The following is a 20,337-nucleotide window of genomic DNA, read 5'->3' as shown; positions in this document are numbered from 1 at the left end:
CTCCTATTTGCTTTGAGGGTAAAAACACCTAAAATCTGGTCCACGCATGGGGTCACCCGGTACAATGCCAGTGCTGTACCCGCGATGAGTCCTGATTTCGAAGAGTACCCCGATTGGATTGAAAAGTATCGCCAAATCTGGAACAAGATCGAGGAGTTGATATCTCAGAAATTGACGACCGAGCCTGTGAAAAAAGAGCGTTACATCAACGCCAAGCTCAAACACTACAAGGAAGCGATCACGACTAAATTCCACGGTATGCGCGTACCCTACGATGAACCCTGCCAAGTCAGTGCCATCCTGGTACTATCATCGGTGTATGTGCAGGGCAAAAACCACTACCTCCAGGTTCATGTTGTGGAATGTCGGTACAAGGACTTTAAAGTCGAATGGTTGCTGAGTGATGATTAAAAAACCATATATTTTATAGGTTTTGTGGGACCTATAAAATATATAAAATTAAAACTTATAAGCAGGTGGAGACTCTAGGTAGCGTTTGCATACTGCACATACTGCATACTGCACAGATTGAAGATTTTTAAAACGTCGTTCCTGCCTTCTTCTAGGCCTTTCGCAACTAGCTGGGCACGTTCTCGTTCGTTAATGGCGTCAATAAGCCGTTTGAATCGTTGACGTTTTTGCTCTTTTAACAGCATATACCGTTGCTTCTCTTGCATGATCAGGCTGAACTCGTAGTCGGTGACCACTCCATTTTCTACAGCCTTAAATCAGATTAACAATGGAGTTTAATTTCGACTCAGCGAGCAACCTTATACTCTCATGTTTCTTGGATTTGACACCAAGCCTTTTTGAAGCGTTTCGTAGACCAGCCTGTCCAATCCCCATCGCTATTGTAATATCCCAATTAGCAATACACAGTGGAGCACCAGGACCCGTGGCCAAGGCTCCAATTCCAACACCTGACGTGATGATACTTACACTAAGCACCCACGTCCCGTGCATTTTGAACTTTTTTGAAAGCCTGTCCCGCTCCTTGATTTCCTTTTGGAGGCACTGTTCAATTTCTCCAATCTTGTCAAGTCTAAAATTTTGGCTTTCATGGATAGTATCGTCCTCCGCAGGCGTACTTGGTAAATTCGGATACAACTTGGTTACATCATTCATTTATTTTATGAGTAAATGCATCTTAATTCCGGTGAAGGATACATTCGTGTCGTGGTGATATTTGTCTGTTAGCATGAACTCTAGACGGTGTGTGGAATCCTTCAAGGGAAGGTTTATCGGAGTGTCAAAACTCCAGGTCATCATGTCCCCCCAAGCGTTTAACTCTTTGGTGGGAAGCCAGTAGGCAGTCGTCTTCGTCCAACTGAGAGCAAACAAGTCTTAATCTGTGGTAGACGTCAGTTTTGTAGATTACATCGTAATCACCACTCGTATAGTATTATTTACTAGGATCGTAGGGTAGCCCCAGGAGCTCTTGCAGTTGTCGATGAAACACCACCGTATAGCCATCGCTAACACAGAGCCTGAAGAGTCCATTTTTTAGCACAAACAGCTTAATCTTGTCCTCTGCCTGACTGTTGACGATAGTCGCCAACTCCTCGATCTTGTACAGACCGTTCATGACCTGGATCCGAGTAACCCTCTGATCAGACTCTACCTTACGGATGATAAAGTCGTTGTTGTTGTAAAGGTTTAACCATATAGGTCGAATACTAATAAATTTCAGAGGTATCCTCGTATCCTGTCCTAGGTAGTCCTCAAATATCGTAGGTCTTTCAATGTCGGTAATGTAGACTTATTCTAATAAGAAAGGGATGAACATGTATTCGTACAACCCCAAGGCAAAGTACAAGTCAAACAGGAGAGAATGGCCCCTTGGTATCAAGAACTTGGAGCATCAGGACCTATATGTCTCCACAGTATCTCACATTTCCGTAGCATTTCCTGAGTTTACAAAGTATGCCATCAAAGTCCCAACCAATTTATTGAATGACCCTTTCAGAGTGGGTTGGACAGGACAAGGCTTGGACTACTACTGGAATATCCAGGTTAATTTTGCTACTTACTGCGCAACTACGGAATTAGACATCTCTGCTAAACACATGACGGGCTCCGTACCCCTTGTCAACGTGATCTTCAAATTTCACGTGTACTATCACATGCGTCGTATTCTGGCAAGAATGAAGGTACCCATGCCGTATGAGAATGGCCTTCAGCAATACAAAAATCCCTACTCCACATCTGGATATGCACAAGTGTGTCGCGAATACGGTGCAGATACTAATACCCTGTACAAATTCAAAGTTGTCATGTCATCACTCACCAACGGTTCGTGGTGGCTCCAGGTTGATGGGGACTATGCAAAGTTCATTATTTTGACAACTCAGGGTCTGACATAGGAAGGTCTGACCAAGCTAAGTGAAAGTATTCGCGTCTACGTGGTCTTGTTGATCGGATCGCAGACCGGAGCCAAGGCATCCTTACTCGGCTCTGGTGCGGACAACTATACAGCAAGGCAAATTCTGTTGCAAAAATTTCAAAGTATGGTGTGGAGGGAAGAGAATGCAGGGCAGGATATAACACAATTCCAGAAAGGGTTGCAATATGCTCCAGCAAATTTTGCGGTTATGCCAAGCGTGTACATGCTGCCCTCTGATATGAACTTGAGTATAGTTAAAATTGAAGGTTACAACAATAACATTTTGATCGCACTTGCCAACGTAAGCGTTGGTGTCCAGCTTGATGTAAATAACAAGCCTATTGTCAAGCCTACGGCAGCTGCACCCCTTAGGCATACTATTAAAACACCTATACATACCACACCTCCTAAGCAGGCTATCAAGCCAACAACACACAGGGAGATGCAACAACATATACAGAAGAAGGATGCCTGGCATGCCATGCCGCCCCTCCTCAAGGAAGGTCAAAACCAACATGAGGATACCAAAACAGTGTTGATCACGGCAGGAGTAGGAGTCATGATAGCGTACATCTGGCTTAAGTATGGTCTAACGTTATTTTTTCTTTCCAACATAGGCCACGACAAAAGCAACGGAAGCTGCGATTGCCATGTACAGGTGTTCAGCTACGTATTCGACAATTTTCGCTGCTACTCTGAGAAAGAACGAGACTTCGGTACCAATAATCCCGGGTAATGCAGCACCTGCCTTACCTGCCAGGTATTTCAGGAATTTTCCCAATCGTTCCAACTGCTATTCTACAAACCCCTTCCCTGCGGCACTTCCTCTTGCATCTGTCAAGGCACCTCCTCCCGTAACTGCGAGTACAATGATGGAAATCAGTACCTTAAGGGAATTAATTTTCGCAGGAACTCAATTTCGCGGGGTTTTTTTTAGGAAATTTCGCGGAAAAAAGGGAATTTAATTTCGCGGATCAACATGATTTGGAAATTTCGCGGCAATTTAATTTCGCGGATAAAGTGTATCCAAAAATTTTGCGGGAACTTAATTTCGCGGACCCAAATTTCGTAAAATTTTAAAAGTAAGAAATACGAGTTTTAGTAACTCTTAATAAATCTTTTGTTTAACTATCCGCCATATCATCCTCTAAAATAGAAAATATATTCCCAACGTCATCCTCACAATCAGAATCACTATCCAGATTGTTTTCATGTATGTACATGTCTCAACATTCGTTGTTTAATTTCTTTTTCGGTGGGAACGTTATGCCACCGTTTTACATCAGCTACCGATTTTTTGGTGGAAGAGTTACCACAATTTAAAGCACCACAAGTAACCATGATAACAGTATATTCAATGGTATATTTATGACTTGTTTGAAGTGGTGTAATCGACAACTGAAGTATTCCGCGTGCAGGAAACTGTTGTCATAGAATACGTCACGAAAAACATTAGAGCCCAGACCTCGATGATAACAACAAAAAGATGGTGTCGTTTGAAAAAAACAGTAACAATCCTAAACTTTGATAGACATTTATATCATTTGTAATACGAATTTTTAAAAAAAAATTTGCAGAAATTATTCAAACAATGGTGTTTATTCAACACACAAATTTTGAAAAATGACCGGACTTCCGCTTTAAGGCCATGCGAACAGATCCATATGCTATGCAAGAAAATCATTTTCTTGCATAGTTAATTGGAATCGGTTAATTGGAACAACATTTAATGTTGTTCCAATCAACCGAGTAGAGAAAGAAATCAAGTTTAACAAATATAATCCATCCTCGCCTTCTATAAAACGAACGCAAATCCCACTAATGCTGTCGTGGGCCTGCACTGTTCATAAGGTTCAAGGGAAAACATTTGATAAAATTGTTGTTTGCTTTAATTTAATAAAGCAAAGAGCCTTTCACTCTGGACAAATCTATGTTGCATTGAGTCGAGTCACAAGCTTAGAGGGTTTATACCTAACGGGAACATTTACCAGATCAGCTATTAAATCATAAATCCGAGCAACCGAGCAATACAATTATATGCGAGAACATTCGAAGTTGACATCAAGAGATACTGGCTTAATGAGTGAAAATTCTGTTATAGTTACTCTTCTTAATACAAGGTCGTACAACACACATAAAAACGATGACCGCGTTCTCATGGAAAGTGATTTATACCACCCAATGCGACACAAAATTAGGTTCCTTTAATTTGATTTTGAACAACGATGTGGATAGGTTTTCTAGTCTTTTAGTTGGACATAACAAAACTATAGAATTGTTTATTATAGTAAAAATTCCAGGTGCAATATTTTTTAAAATGACAAAAAGAACGTTTCACGAAAACACTATTTGTTCTGCTTCTATATCGTAAAAATTCCCTCAATAGAGATGAGTCATTATACCTTTATTCAACATTTTTTACTCAGAGATTTTAATTATACTCAGAGATTTTAATGTAAATGCATTTAGTGGCGAAAATTATTTCCTTGACTTTCTTACTGAATATAAACAAGTTGTAACTTCTCCAACTCATATATCAGGTTCACTTATTGACCACATCTATGTCCATGAGACACGTCGAGACCTTCGTTAAAAATGTATATTTCAGTGGCCATGATGCAGTCCGGCTTAAAATCTCTCTGGCATAGAAATTTACACAACATTGAAGGCTACTTCTGTGTACCCTATTAATGGCAGGAATCTTCAATCCCATGGGCTACTTGTTTTTTTTAAAACACACCAAATTTTACGAGCAAGGTATTAAAAATTTTCGCCAATATAAAAACAAGCCAACGAATACGATATATGTGTTTTTTCTTGCTGCGATATGGTAAATAAAGCAAACAAAAATGTCGTTCCGAAATTTCATCCACACGATGTTTTTCATGAGGAAAACAAGAAGCCCTGCGGCTTAAAAATGTCCGCCACTGTACTAAACTTTGAAGAGGACTGATTAATATGGGGGAACAAAATCATTGTATATTCTAGAATTTTAAAATTCAATTTTTGATTATTATTGTAACTGTAAATCATAGCTAACTTAACTTACATAAACTTCATTTCTGTATAGGAACAATTTTAAAAGAAAAATAAAAAACCTAAAAATTTATGAACAATAAAAACAAAATAAGAACAACGGCAAGGCTGAAAATTTATCTATTTTCTCTTTTTCTCTGAAAAACAGCTTGGAAAATATCTTTAAAGGTGGCAGCAATTTTATTTTTACATAATCAGTTTCGAAAGGTTATTTTCAGACTACATATTCTTATTTTTTCTTTTATATAACACTTGTCACAATTTTATTGCAATTTTATAAAATTCATCTTTAAATTAAAATCTATAAATAATTAATTAGTTCTGCTGAATATAGCTTTAGTCTACGTGCTTGCAAAACTGTACAGATGGCGCATTATAAGACGATCTTCATTATGCTACCACTGCACGAGCTTTAACTTTCGATAGCATATAAAGTATTGTTCATTGGATAATAAAACAACTTGCGCTATTAAATATTGGAACTCTTATTCTACTTTTGATGATGTCATATGAATATTAGGTCTTATGTAGATTAATATGGAATGGGTGTTGAAATGATGTTGGATTACTAGGGACTGTGCTGTGACTTTGCGGGGGTTCCTATGGGTTACCGTGACGTCATTGTTGTACGCGCACGCGACTGCGCCAGAACATATATTTTCCTTATCTCTGCACTTTTAGGATTCTTATTGGCTTAAAAGTAATTTTAGCCTCGTTCTCAGAAAAAAATACCTACCTACCTACCTACCTACCTACCTACCTACCTACCTACCTACCTACCTACCTACCTACCTACCTACCTACCTACCTACCTACCTACCTACCTACCTACCTACCTACCTACCTACCTACCTACCTACCTATTATCTCCTCAGGCGATTTTAAAGATTCCGCCTCCGCTGGCGAAAATCCATAAGTTGCGCTAAATCCTTTTCACGCACTCTATAATATTTTCTATGAGGGTTAATATAAATTTGTATCATGTTAAAATGCGAAACAAGCTGTTATTAACGTGATTAGCATTTCTTGTTCTATTGTTTACAAAAACTTGTAGTTTTCATTATCACCATGTTTGAAAGAAAAAAATGCTTTATATCAATAACAATGTTATTCGTATACTATAATATGCAGTATGTGGATTGTAACCACGAGGTACATAATTCAAGTTTTTTTCTTCTTTGACGAAATTTTTTTCTTCATACTTTTCTTTTTATCGTGAACTGTCTCCATAGATTCCCAAATACCTGCATCCTCTTCTTCTCCTTTATCTTCAGTGGGTTTTCTTTTACTGCCAGTTTCAGATGCAGTAAGCTACAACAAAACGAAAACTTATACAGACCGCAAACAACAACAGCAACAACAACAAATTTAAACTCGCTTACTTGAATATCATTTTTTGAAAGTTCAACGCAATTCACGTTTGATTTCATGTAGATCTAAAACCACATTAACGATAAAAATCAATCGTACTTTAAAAACGTCAGTTAGCAACGTTCTTATCGCAAAATTCGGCGTGGATTTTTTTTAGAGATCGGATGTTAAAGCATGTTTGCCCCATTTAGGCTGGGTTGACAGCATAGAATATGTCTCTTTTCCCTCTTTTAGCCATTTCCCTACAACTTTTATACACCTAGGCAGAAAATAATAATAATAATAATAATAATAATAATAATAATAATAATAATAATAATAATAATAATAATAATTATAATAATTATAATAATAATAATAAATAAATTTTTTGTTTTAGTTACCACATATCTGAATTTAAAACCTTACTTTTTTCAACATCGTTCTTGAACGCAAGTCGTATACTTTTAAAAACCGGTCCAAACCACCGGCAACGACGTAAGGTTGATAATCGTGGCACTTAATACTGCGAATACTACCATTATTCCCTTTGAAAGCGCCTATCGGTTTGCCTGTTCTGAAGTCCAGTTGATCCATGTAGCTCGCGCTGTTGCCAACAACAACAGAATTATTGTTGCAAGTTACTGACAAAGCAGTTATGGGATGGTCACGCCAATCCATGTCGATTACCGGTCTTCGCTTGTCACGACGATCGTACACGCGAATGCTGTGATGGCCTGTTCCAACGACAACGTTTTTACAATCTTGTCTGAAAAAATCGATAGCGGATATCCAAATAGGCACACGCAAATTCAAAAAATCGTTCCGAACCTGAAAAAACATGTTTTTTTTTATGCAGAACCTCGCAGCAAGTGGCATGGCATGATCTTAACTTTCAAAAACGTTGTTGTTGATAAAACATAATGATTTAACTCAACAGTACTTACATTCTTTGCAGAAAAAAGGGGTTTATCCATTGCATCTATTTGCCATATTTTTAGATCATTTTCCTGCCCGCCAGTGGCAAATACGCCTTCAGTTGAACTTCCAACCAGTGCTTTTATGCCATCACCGACCGTTTTTTCCAGCTAAAATGTTGAAACTATGTATTTTACGATCTTTCTAACAACGCACCAGCCGTCTGACAGGATCGTTGATATCTGACATATTCTAAATATTGTTGCAACGTAATTTTTTGAATGAATTGATAATGTCTGCTCGCAACCGAAAAAAGACAGGGAAAACGTACCAGTCAAAGAAAAATCAAGTTAAGAAATAAAATTAAGTTAGTGGAAACTATTAGTTTTTCCGCGCACGGCACAGCTGCTGAATAAAAGGCCATGATGACAGTATTGATTTTGAGGATCAGACCGAATGGCTTGGTCTGCTCCATAATAAATGAACTTACATGTTTTAGCCATCATAACAAAAAAGTCTAGAAGCAAAGACTAAGAATGTTTTGACATTGAAAATATTCGTAGAGTTATAAAAGCTTGATGTTTTTCACAAAAACGGTTAATTTTCACCTAAAACTTTGCACAACGTCAACACACTAGACCCATAATATAAAACAGTCTGTTAAAAATACAGTTTTGGTTGAGTGCTGAATTATTTAATAATTAAATATTTTTACACATTTGCTAACCGGGTGGCTAAATTCAAAAAAACAATGGAATATATTTCTCCTTATTGTGATGGGTCAATCAATACGCCCCGAAATAATGAATCTAGAAAAAGTTAAAGATCAAAATGTCAAAAAATGTGACGAACATATTTTTATTATTTTATACTAGCTACTGAACGTACTTAACAAATTGATATTTACTTTGTTAGTGAAGATTAAGAAAGTAAAAAAAGATTCGTGAATAAAGATGAAGCCACCATATTGCGTGTTCGATTTGTTGTTGGATGTTTCCGGTCTATATATTCAAATTTGGCGCCATCTCATCATAACAAACTTTATCGTTCGAAGGTCGTTGTTTGTTGTGGAAAAGAGACTCAAAACATGAAAAAAATATTGTTGTTGGTCATTACAGATATTTCTTAAGTTCAAAGAAGTTTAAACGAAGGTAATAAAATGCTGTTACTACTATAGTACGTAAAATATTCTAGTTATTTCAAGTCAAATAACTTATTTTTAAAGTTTACTGGTAAGTAGTTACATCCAAAACCTACTTATTGTAAAAATGTTGTTAGAAAGATATATAAATACTTAGTTTTGAAATATAGTTATTTATTCGTTATTATAGTAGTTACCTTAGCAGATTTTAGGATTTAAAAATCTATTTTTTTTCTCTCGCTTAAAATTTATTACCTGGCTGCCTTAAAATAATTTTTTGTTCGCCCCTCCTTTAATTGACAGTAACATAATTACAATCTTACTATTGTTATAGTGGTTATGCGTCCGCTTTACACATCTTTTTATCTGTTAAAGATAGGTCATAGAAAGTTTACCATGTTATTTCAAGAAGTGACTTTAAACAGAAAATATAGTCACCAATCCAAATCATTATAGAAAACATAAGAAACATTTAGAACATTATCTCACATACTAAACATTCAGACTGCTTGAAATGTTTCAATTTTCCTTCATCAGAACAAACTATCAGCGACCTAAAAATATAATAAACTATTAAATAATATTGAATAATACTAAACTATTATTATTCAATTGACGAACTGCGTACACTTATTTCACTCTTGGTAACGGGACGAAAAATTGGGTCAAGTTAACGACTGTTCGATTTATCCGAGGTTTGAATTAATCGGAGGTTTTATGAGAAAGTATTAACGGAAATTCAAGGAACCCAAGAAAATTGTTCGAAATAATGAAAGTTCGAGTCATCCGGTGTTCGAGTTGCCCAGAGGTAACTGCATAAAAGTAAAATTTTCTTTTCTGGATACCTTATTCGGATAACTTTTGCCAGGGAAAAATTTGGCTCAATTTGCGCTAAATCGCCGAATGCACGCTAAATTTATTTTTCTCACTGCGTGCAATTAAATTTATGGCTAAATAATTCTTTGCCAAACAAAGAAATCGAAATTTACTTTTGCACTATTAATCTTCTTAACCGAGTTTTTTGTTTCAAAAAAGGCTAAGGCTTTGCTACCTCCAGAAAAACATGTTAAAAAAAAACACAACTAAAATACTAGAGCCAAAAATTCAACCCATAGTTATTTTGTTTTTCAAGTTAGAAGATTGGCATTGTTTAGTATTTTTTTAGTTACGCAAAATTAAATCAGCGCAAGAGTTTCTCTAAATAAGTTAATCAGTGGGTACCAATAAAAGGGGGAAATGGATTTTCTGATATTTTTAATGTGGGGAATGGAGGAAATAAATCGAAATAAGAAGTAAAATTTTTGCAAATTTGGTATTGTTGCTGTTGCCCCCAAATTAGGTTAACAAGGGTAATGTGCTCATATAAATTCATGATCTTGTTAACTTACTCCTCAGGCAGAGCAATAATTCCTCTCACTGGAGTTGTGTCGCAGGATAGTTCAGAGCCATATTCCAATGTTTGCGTGTTGAATGTTTTCACGATGCCATTGCGCAGACCAACATAAATCTAAGCACAGTTATGGCAAAACTACACCAATGACGCAGTGGCAAATTAACAAAATCATTATGGAACTAATCATATAAAAAATATTTTTAATTTGCCGTGGAATGCAGGTACTTGGAAATAAAAAAAACACTTTATTAAAACACCCCTTGTATTAAAAACGAATCAAAAATAGTAAATAGTAATTACCGATCGTCACACCAAGAGAAAACAAGACCTGTGCGTTTGATGGAAGACCTTGTTTTTTTATCATTTCTTTGCCTAGACACTATTAATTCTCTACATCCGATCTGAATCCCCCACTGGTAAATATGAATACCCAATTAAAAACATGTACTATTTTTATCGGGTAAATTAAATTCAGTCGTATATATTTCGCATTATAATAACCTAAGTCCTAATTATCCTCATAATATACTTATACTTGCAGTAGTTTTGCATATTTATCTAATTAAATCTAAATGCATACCTTTTAAAGATCTGTCTTTTTTACAAAGATAGTCTGCAGAACCAGGGAATTGAACCCTTTTTAAATATCACATTACAAACACAAAGAACAACACATACACTGTGAAATTATTTAGGACCGATGACTTAAACTTAACTGCAATCGCATTTCAACTATTCGCCTAAATACCGGTCCTTAATAAAAACCGAACAGTGATCTGCTGTTAATGTGCCTGAATGACTTATAGTTGCTACTTATTGGTATTTATTGTTGAAATAAATATCATCTGCAGGATGCGAAGGTACTTCTAAAATGTATCCAAATGGAGATATATACAATTAATAAGTTGGTTGTTTTTCGCCAATCTTTCATCGAGACAGGAAATCGTTTTAGCTGGATAAATAACAAGAAATGCTGCGCATATAAACAAATCGCGTGGCAGTGTTCTTTGACTGGCTGCGTGAATGCTAACAGTAGTAAAGAGAAAAGTATGACGTTATATCACGGACAAAGTGCCAGTGTGGACTTTTCTGGCAGCCGTCTATTTGTCCGTGACGTAACTCGATAGAAAGGTTTCTAGGCGTGGTCTCGGCGGAGGAAAACTGTTACTATAATTTCGTTCTGTTTATAAAGGTTTTCCCGCCCATGGAGATCTCGTTGAGCAAATTATACCAAACCAACGATTCGCAGCTTGGTAAAGAAGCCGGAGTATAACAAATATGGCGTCCTTGAACTCGGCCCCTCGAAAGAAACCTTAACCCCTAGAGCTCGGTTTAGTTAAACAAAATCCGCCTCGTTAAAAACATGAAAATTTGAAGGAGTATCTAGCATAGCTCATCAAATAATATTAAAATAACAGTCTATAACAATATTTGTGATCAAATGCATAAGACAGTCTTTATTCTTTTTGCCAATTTAACGAATATCAAGATACGCCATGGTCCTATAACTATGGATACGCACACACCTGTAGCGCTGGGTCGCGGGGTCAGGTCGGACTTAAAAAACTTGGATTTGCGCGCAAAGCATGATGGAAAGCAATGCATGCGTGGAAAAACATGCAAAAATGTCGACACGGCGACCGCTTGCTATACCAAACAACTCGCGTATACGCGATTTAAATAAATCTCCACACTGGGCAAAAAACAGTTCCCTTGTACTATCTTGGAGAACACTGCAGCCAAAGTCACATGTCATTTCCAGGGAGGCGATTTTTCATGTTAAAAAAACAGTTGAATGGAAGGCAGTGACACACGATCCAACTAATCGAATTCGATTTTTAAAAAGTCGGACCGGTTTAACTCTTTCGATTAATCGAAAAGTTTTTAACCAATCAAAATGCTTAAAATCTGTTCATCAAATGTGCGTTCAGAAAAATGTGGGTTTTTATATAAAAAATAAACATTAGTAGAGGAACTTTAAAAACATCATGTCAACAAAAAAGCATAAACCAGAAACCAACGAGATTTTTATCATTGATTTGATGTTAGAAGAAGCGCTTTGGAACGTCAAAACTGAAAAATACAGGAATAGGAATGAGAAGAAAAAAGCATGCGAAAGAATTGGTTCAAAACTCAATATTTCGGGTATGACATCTCATTTTTTACCCCAATCATTTGCGTTTAAAAAAAAAATACTGTCACTTTTGACCGATTCTAGAAGTATTTTACCGAAGTTATGAAGATTAAAAATGCTTTGTGAAGGAGTACATAAACCTACAAGAATGGTGAATATTTTGTAAAAGTTCACGACGAAGTAACGTGACGCATAATTTTTGAAGAGTGGATAACGTCATTTATTTACTGAAATATCTAGCTGTTCTCCACAATTGATTTTATCGAACATTATTATTCTCCTATATCTTCATGCTTATTTTCGTCAATTGTTTTATTTCAGAGGAAGATGTTAAAAACCAAAATAAACTACCTGAGAACTTATTGTAGCAGAGAACTGTAAAAAGAAAGATAATCTTCTAAAAGTGGTGCAGGAACCAACAGCAGATTTATCGGTCGGAAATGTCGGTTTCTATAATCCTTAGTACATAGTCAAAACTAGCAAAAGACATCCGAAGAAAATTAAAATAATCTTCTTCTTGCTCTAACCGAAATTCATTCAAATAGAGTATCGCACATTCCTAAATTAGGTCTTTTCTACAACCATTTTTTTGTCCACATACGACGCTTTCTAAGTTTTCTTAACTTCGTAGTTTCTGGAACAATAACTGCAACAGCAGCGAGTTCAACTTCGTCTTTGCTCTCTGAAGACAAGTTATTTTAATGCAAGGCGATGATACACGATCCAATCAATCAAATTCGATTTGTCGAAATTATATTGAGCATTAAAATAAAATCGAAACTTAACAGGTGATAAGGTGATGATACACTACCCAATTAATCGAATTCGATATATCGAAATAAGAGCCTGATTATATGAGGTGGGTTGACTCGATTCATATAATATCACTTTGCCGAGCCAGGGCTGGGTTGAAAAGGAAAAGCATGTGGATTGCAATCCAAAACAGAAGAAAAACAAACAGCAGCAGACAAGAAGTTTAAATGGACTTCAGAACCTGTGGAGCAGCTTAGGTGGATTTCACTCTTAGTGTTTCAAACGTTTTAGGAGTTCCTTCGTTTTGTTAAAAAATATGTCAATATGTTCTGTATTAGGCGATTTCTTCGAAGCAATGACAAATACAGAACACCTTGGATTTGGAATAACATACTATTGGCGACCAAAGTACTTAATGATAATTTTGATTTAATTTTGCTTGTTTGTTTACATCTTGCATTCGCCATTTTTAAAAAATTACGTTTTTTTTAATCTGGCAGCAGTGGTCAGTGTAGGTCAACACCGAACCAACTCGCCTCATATAATTAGGCTCTCATATTGAGCATTAAAATAAAATTGAAAAACAGATTTTTGATATTTTCCTTTTGATAGAATGTCTTCAGAGAGCAAAGATAGAGTTGAACTCGCTGCTGTTGCAGTTATTATTATAAGTAAAAATTTAAGAAAACGTTAGAAACAGAGTGTGTTATTTGTTACTAAACCAATTTCGGTTAGAGCAAGAAAATTATTTAATTTTCTTTGGATGTCTTCTGTTAATAAGCTCCAGACCGCTTCTTCCATTCACTGATAAAAACTCGTTAAATTTTTTTTATCTTTTTTGAAGACATGTTTTTAAACGTCCTCTAGTAATGTTTATTTCTCATAAGAAACTGACGTTTTTTGAACGCACATTTGATGTACAGATTTTAAGCATTTTCATTGGTTGAAAACCTTTCGATTTATTGAAAAAGTTAAACCGGTCCGACTTTTTAAAAATCGAATTCGACAAGTCTGAACATGCCGAAAGCATACGATTTTTACATGATACACGATCCAATTTGTCGAATTCGACTAATGGAATCCAATTAATCAGATCGTGCATCACCGCTTAACGCTCGTTAAGGTGGTGAGTGGCACAACAGATATCCTTTCCTTCCTACTACACGAATTACATGACATGGTCGTTGTTAAAATGTTAGTAATGCACAATATCTGACGCTCCTGTTAATTCGGCCAAGTGAAAAGCGTTTAAAATTTGTTTGTGGCATTCTCTAGTACTCACGCACAATAATATAATCCTTGTCGGGGGCTACAAAGGCATTTGGAGGAACTGGTTGTGCTGACGTCATCAACAATTAGCACATTTTAAGAGTACGGATTTAACCAAATAACCTAAGATCCAAATAAAATCAAAATACCGCTACGGACACTGACGAGTAAATACTCACGAGTGAGCAGTGACGAGTAAAAATTGACAAGTCAACACTGACGAGTAAATATTGACGAGTGAACACTGACGAATAAAAATTGACAAGTGAGCATTGACGAGTAAATATTGACAAGTGAGCATTGACGAGTAAATATTGACGAGTGAACACTGATGAGTAAATATTGATAAGTAAACACTGACGAGTAAACACGAAGAAATAGTTGACGATATTATGGTTAACCTAACGAACTATATAAAGTTGACGAATCAAATTATTAAAACCTTTTTGTAAGTGATATTGTGTTGTAAGTCCGTAAAAACAAACACACTAACGTCTAAATCAATATACTCCTATAGAATTTCAGGATCATGTACATACTGATCTGCACATCTTGACGGATCTCACAAAAGGTGATAAATCGCCAAAAGAACCTGCCCAGATAACTTAAAAGGCTGTGTCAAAAGATCGGAGAACCTGTTAATTTTTCCACTTATAGACAAGTCTCATTTATTAACACCTGTATTTTGTTTGTAGCCAAATAGCTACTCTGTGTTATGCACAAATAGGGACGTCCGGAATATTATGACGGGCAAAAACCTGAGGACAGGAAAAACCTGAGGACCGGGGTTTACAAACTACAATCTTGGTCAAAATATATTGACAAGACAGCTAATTTAGAAGTTCGCCACCACAAGTAATTGCGTAGGCTATTTTTACATTACATTCACAAATTTCTGAACAAAGTTCACTTGTCAATGTTCAGTGTATTTAGGATCTTAGATTATTTGATAGTCCAAACTCTTAAAGATAATTAACTCCTATATGTACGGAGGTGTGGCACCCGAGGGCCAAAATATGCTGATATCAGCAGGAAATATCTGAAAATCATAAGGTAGAACCACATTTTTTCAAAATTACCCAGAGTTCCTCAACGTTCTCCGTCATTTTGGCTAGCGCTGAAACTTGCGACTGAGACGGGGTTGGAAGCTCAGGGATCGTGGCTTGAAACTAAAGACATGCAAAGAAATGCCATGATTAGTGCAAGGGAAAGAAGAGGAATTCTTAAGTAATTTTTTTTCATTGGATTTACAAGAATTTGAGGTACCCCACAATGAGAAGTAAAGAACAGAAACGCTTTTCCGATGTCTGATGATGAGGGATGGTCACATCTGGATAATATTTATTTTGCGATTTTAAGCTACCTAGCCAGTACCATGCCAGCACTGCAGGGCACATTTGTTATTAAATAATCAAGTGATAAAGTACAAGAGCTAAATATATTACTTTAGTGTAGCTAGCTGCACAAAAGATTTTTCAAGGCATTCTGTCATTTTAAATAAAAATAGCTAGGTATATAGTTATTTTGACCTCCCATAGCAGTGAACATTCAAGACTTGAGTATATAGCTAGTTAGGTATGCAAGACATTACATGTTAGTAAGCATGTTTCCACGACAAACTGAAACCTATATTTCATAAATAAATTATGTAGATTTTCAGTTTTCTTTTATGAAATAACAAAATTTGGGAAAGTATAGCCAGAAGTAATATTTGCTTGAAGTGGGAAGACCTAAAGTCTTCAGGTTAAGACTTAGTAAAGCGTAAACTGTTTCACATGAAGGACACTTAGTGTAATGTGTTACAAATCCAGTGGAGCGCTTATAGCATTAAGAATATCTTTTTCATAAACCAACATTAACAGGACTTATGATAAAGATAAGCCTATTGTTACTTCTGCAAAGCAAATACAGTTGTTTAGCATTTTTCATTGCATAAAAAGTTCCTGTGGATATTCAAAAATTAATTGTGAGTGCCAGCAGACTGGGCGATTAGTGCAAAGTAACTGTGTTGCAGATCCAGGTGGACAAAAAAATAACTTTCTAACCACTTTGTATTTATACGGCATAAAATTTAAATTATGTATTTAGCACTGTGCTTTAGAAGCACATTCCCACTTTCTCTAAGCTGGATAAAGTATTTGGTCCTAAACCTGGGACACATTTTATCTGTTTGAATTATTTTTAATCCTGGGAATCACTTAGAATCTTTTTTGTACACATGGCTTGTCAAAATTGATATGCTGTCAAAAAAAGTTTATCGGAGTCTCCAAAAATGGCCAAAATTAGGAACTCAGAAACTATGATAGTAGTAAAAAAAATTTTGGGTTCATTTCATCAAACTGGTCTAAAAACATGTAACACTAAGTTTCAAGTCATTATTTCAATTTTTACTGAAGTAATAGGAATTTTACTTAGTATCGTTTTAGCATAGTTTTTTATACCGCTGACACCAAAATGACTGCAGGGACTAACCGGTTTGAAATTATTTATAATATTTTAATAACAAACTTTTTCTCTTGATGTGTTTTTATTTTCCTGCAAAAATTCTTGCATAGCTTATGTATTAACATTAGGATAAGAACGAAGTTACTGTGCGACATGGGTTTTAAACCTTAAAAATTTCCAGCGAAAATTTGAAAACTAATGAATGACAAAATCGCAAAAGTTTATCTTCAAATCTTTAATTTTTGTTAATGTAAAAGTAATCCACATGAAAAAGGTTTCTGATGCTTTTTATGAAGAAATCTTCCATATTAGGGGTAACTTGATGAAAAATGCATTTTCCTGCAAGTGTTCTAAAATATGTGTAGTATAATCTTAAAAAATGTGATGTAATTTTCCTCTTTAAGTTTTGACTTTTAACCCAGCTAAAAAGCTCAGCCTTGTCCTTTCATGTTTAGTCTAGCTAGCTATAGCGAAAAAGTTTAATATTCAAACTTGACCTATTTTACTGAGTATTAAGTAATAAATGCTAGTTTAATCCTAAATATAACTATAGTAGCTAAGCTACCTGTAAGAACAACATCAAACAACATCGAGGTTGTTCTCTTTTGTAAACAAACCCATTGGTATTTTTGTAATAATTACTAAATTTTATGTGTTCATTTATTGCGCTTATGAGTGTAACCAAAGTGCCCTGTAGTCCTAAAAATTTATGTCATTGGCTTACTCTTTACGAATGACATCACGTAACAAATGAAAACCATGCTTTGCTATTTCCCGTAACCTATACCGAGATTTGGTTGCTATATATATCAAAATTAATTGTCTTTAAAATTTCCTTATTGTTGCTGACGTCACCATTGTCATTTGTCACGAACTTCGGGGTCTTTGTGGGCCCCGACGTGGACTATTTATATATATATATATATTAGCAATTTCTAACTCCATACTTTGAAGAATAAAAAGATGCCATAACAATTATGCCTGTGACAAAAGAAATTTTGGCGTACCTTATCTTCCGTATCTTGCCATGCCATAGAGGTAATGCTTAGATTTTTATCCAAAAATTTGTTATTACCATAGTTTACAAAACATTCCTTTGATAAAGTGATGCCTGTAGACAAAAAAATAGTTAACGAGAGAAAAACACAGTAAGGGTCTCTTTTAATTCTTATTTACATTCTACAATTACAGACTAAATGCCAAGGAATGCTTAACTATTGAAGTGTATGACGGAACTAGAAGAGCAAGGCAGAGAGTGAATGCAGCGAATTGTCTAATGTAGCCTTGAAGTTGGAAAGTGGCCTTGTTGAGTTTACTGGAAAGTTAGTGGCTGCGCAACACCACTGAGTCTGATAGACAGAAAGTGTTCAGATCAGCTAAGAATGTATTTCTAACGATTTCTGCTCGTGAAAACCTGACATCAACGTATATTGTCCAGACAAACCTTGAGCTGAATTTTATATGATAATTCAATTTTTCAACAAAATTTTGCCTAAACCGGTTTCAATTCAGTAACTGCATCCATAATGTACAAAAACAGTTTGAGTGAGTGAGTGAGATTTTAAAATTAGCTATATTTAATGACTAAACAGTTATCTTAATAATATTAAATTTTAATCCTGGATTAAATCTTAGAGAAAACTTCAGAGAAAATAATAATATGCTTAAAGGGAACTCGAGGTATAAAATGATGTTGGACTTATATTATAAAGCTAAAAAAGTTAGCTAACAAGTCTTTTTAAATTTTTTAAAAAGCTCTTTTCGTTCTCAGATATTCACATTTAAAGAATTTCAGATTTAATTATGCTGCATGAATTATGTCATATTGCAGTAATAGCAAAGTTGGACATTTTCTTTCATCAGTAAATTTAGACCTGTTAAGGGTTATGCATTGAAACTTTATCAATGCATAGATATTATAAAGGTTAATTGATTAACATAAATTTTTTTGCCAAAATGACACTCGCTTGCTCGTCCCAGGCCTCTTAATTTTTTGCTGACAAACTCATAACTTTGGATCTGCATGTCGGTTTGCAATCAAATTTTGTAAGTAAACATATAGGGCTTATAAAAAATTAGATGATGACGTCATAGTGATAAGAAATGACATATACAACATTTTATAACATACTTTAGTTCTTCACATATGTTTGCTATAGCCTTGATTTCTGTCAGACTTACAATGAATATCAAATAATTGATTTAACTTAAAAAAGTAATTTTAATGACATTGGATTAAATATGATGTAATATCTGCCAAAAAGGTTCTCATTTAACGATTAAAGATAAACGACACAATGAACAATAGTTAATTTGATTTCGTTATTCATTCCTGCTTTTAATATATGATTTTATTGTACACATTCCTTTTTTACTCTTTGATTTGCAAAATTAATTCTGCTAAAAAATACAAAATGTACCTTTTAATAATCCTAGTTCACTTCCAACCCAAGCATCATATGTGGTCTTTTCCATTATTCAATTTTTACATTCTTATTTTATACTTTACAATCTATAACGAAAAAAAACTTACCAATATTTAACTCTACAAACTGGACTGTTACCTCAATTTAGTAATGCAAATTTTGTATCCCTATATCATAATTTTTTTCATCTTATGTATCATCTTATGTACAAATCATATATGGAAGTATTATATGTTCTTTTAAACAGTTTGTACATATTTTTTCAACTTATTTGCAGAATCAAACTGTTAAGTTATGATAGATCAGGAAGAATAATCCACAGTCTGATTTTCCATTGAAGGGAGATTAAAACGACTTGGACGATAGGAGGATAAAATGACAAATGTGAGATGCACGATGGGCATTTTTTGTGGATTTTTCCACAGCCTAAGATAATAATACATACACATGCTTGTCTGCATGTGCATTTTGCACAGAGGATGTTTCTATCACCTATTTGTTAGATAACCAATTAGCTCTTTCTGACTTTATTAAATTAGTTTGACTTTAAATATCACTGAAAAAAAAACTCAATATAAGTATCAAAAAAGTTTCCCAACTCAATCTATAGGTGCAATTGCAATATTGTACATCTGGCCAATCACAGTCATCATAATTGCATTCTTTTTCTCTTTGCCAATCCATCTTCAGTGCCTCCTAAACATATCCTCTGCTGGGCTTTTTCCTGCTAAGAGCAGTCCATTATCATATCTAGGGTTGAAGTACATATTAAAAAGTGATCTGCAAAAATTGAGATGTTTCTCAGTTTTTGTGCCTGCGTTGAACATAATGACATTGTTTAAGTTCCATATGATCACGTTTCATGGTTTAGGAACAAAATACAAATAAAAAATTTAATAGCTTTCGGGATCTTAAATTAAATATGTGAAAAAAAGAAAATGACTTCGAATTGCAATCCACTAATTTGAACACTGATATCTAAAGTATAAAAAGGCCTGGTTTTATGGACCTGGAAACAAATTTGCCATTGCTGATCAGAAAATAATGGGAACAGGACAAATAATGGGAACAGGACATATTTTCCCACAC

The 20,337-nt window shown here is 35.1% G+C and overlaps 1 protein-coding gene across 1 annotated transcript; it reads right to left on the bottom strand.

Moving 5' to 3' along the window:
• Positions 1-6,508: 6,508 nt before the first annotated feature.
• On the bottom strand, positions 6,509-19,373 carry LOC130654400 (WD repeat-containing protein 74-like). Its single transcript, XM_057456970.1, has 8 exons — positions 19,243-19,373; positions 17,830-17,933; positions 10,217-10,335; positions 9,322-9,382; positions 7,717-7,857; positions 7,199-7,600; positions 6,802-6,855; positions 6,509-6,730 (listed from the first exon to the last, which is right to left on the bottom strand). The coding sequence occupies exons 1-8, from the start codon at positions 19,295-19,297 to the stop codon at positions 6,581-6,583; spliced, it is 1,086 nt and encodes a 361-aa protein (XP_057312953.1). The 5' UTR covers positions 19,298-19,373; the 3' UTR covers positions 6,509-6,580.
• Between the last annotated feature and the right edge of the window lie 964 nt (positions 19,374-20,337).

Source organism: Hydractinia symbiolongicarpus, chromosome 8 (genome assembly GCF_029227915.1).
Source record: "Hydractinia symbiolongicarpus strain clone_291-10 chromosome 8, HSymV2.1, whole genome shotgun sequence".
Taxonomy (NCBI): Eukaryota; Metazoa; Cnidaria; class Hydrozoa; order Anthoathecata; family Hydractiniidae; genus Hydractinia; species Hydractinia symbiolongicarpus.
The sequence above is the reverse complement of the archived record's forward strand: the minus strand, read 5'-3'. Positions and strand labels throughout refer to the sequence as shown.

What these genes read in the sequence shown, in the direction of transcription:
- LOC130654400 (XM_057456970.1), bottom strand. Translation starts at nt 19,297, where the DNA reads ATGGAAAAGACCACATATGATGCTTGGGTTGGAAGTGAACTAGGATTA. An exon ending in TGAACTAGGATTATTAAAAG is followed by an intron (nt 17,934 to 19,242) that starts GTACATTTTGTA and finishes TTTTGTCTACAG; the next exon opens with GCATCACTTTATCAAAGGAA. An exon ending in CAAGAACGATGTTGAAAAAA is followed by an intron (nt 6,856 to 7,198) that starts GTAAGGTTTTAA and finishes ATGTGGTTTTAG; the next exon opens with ATCTACATGAAATCAAACGT.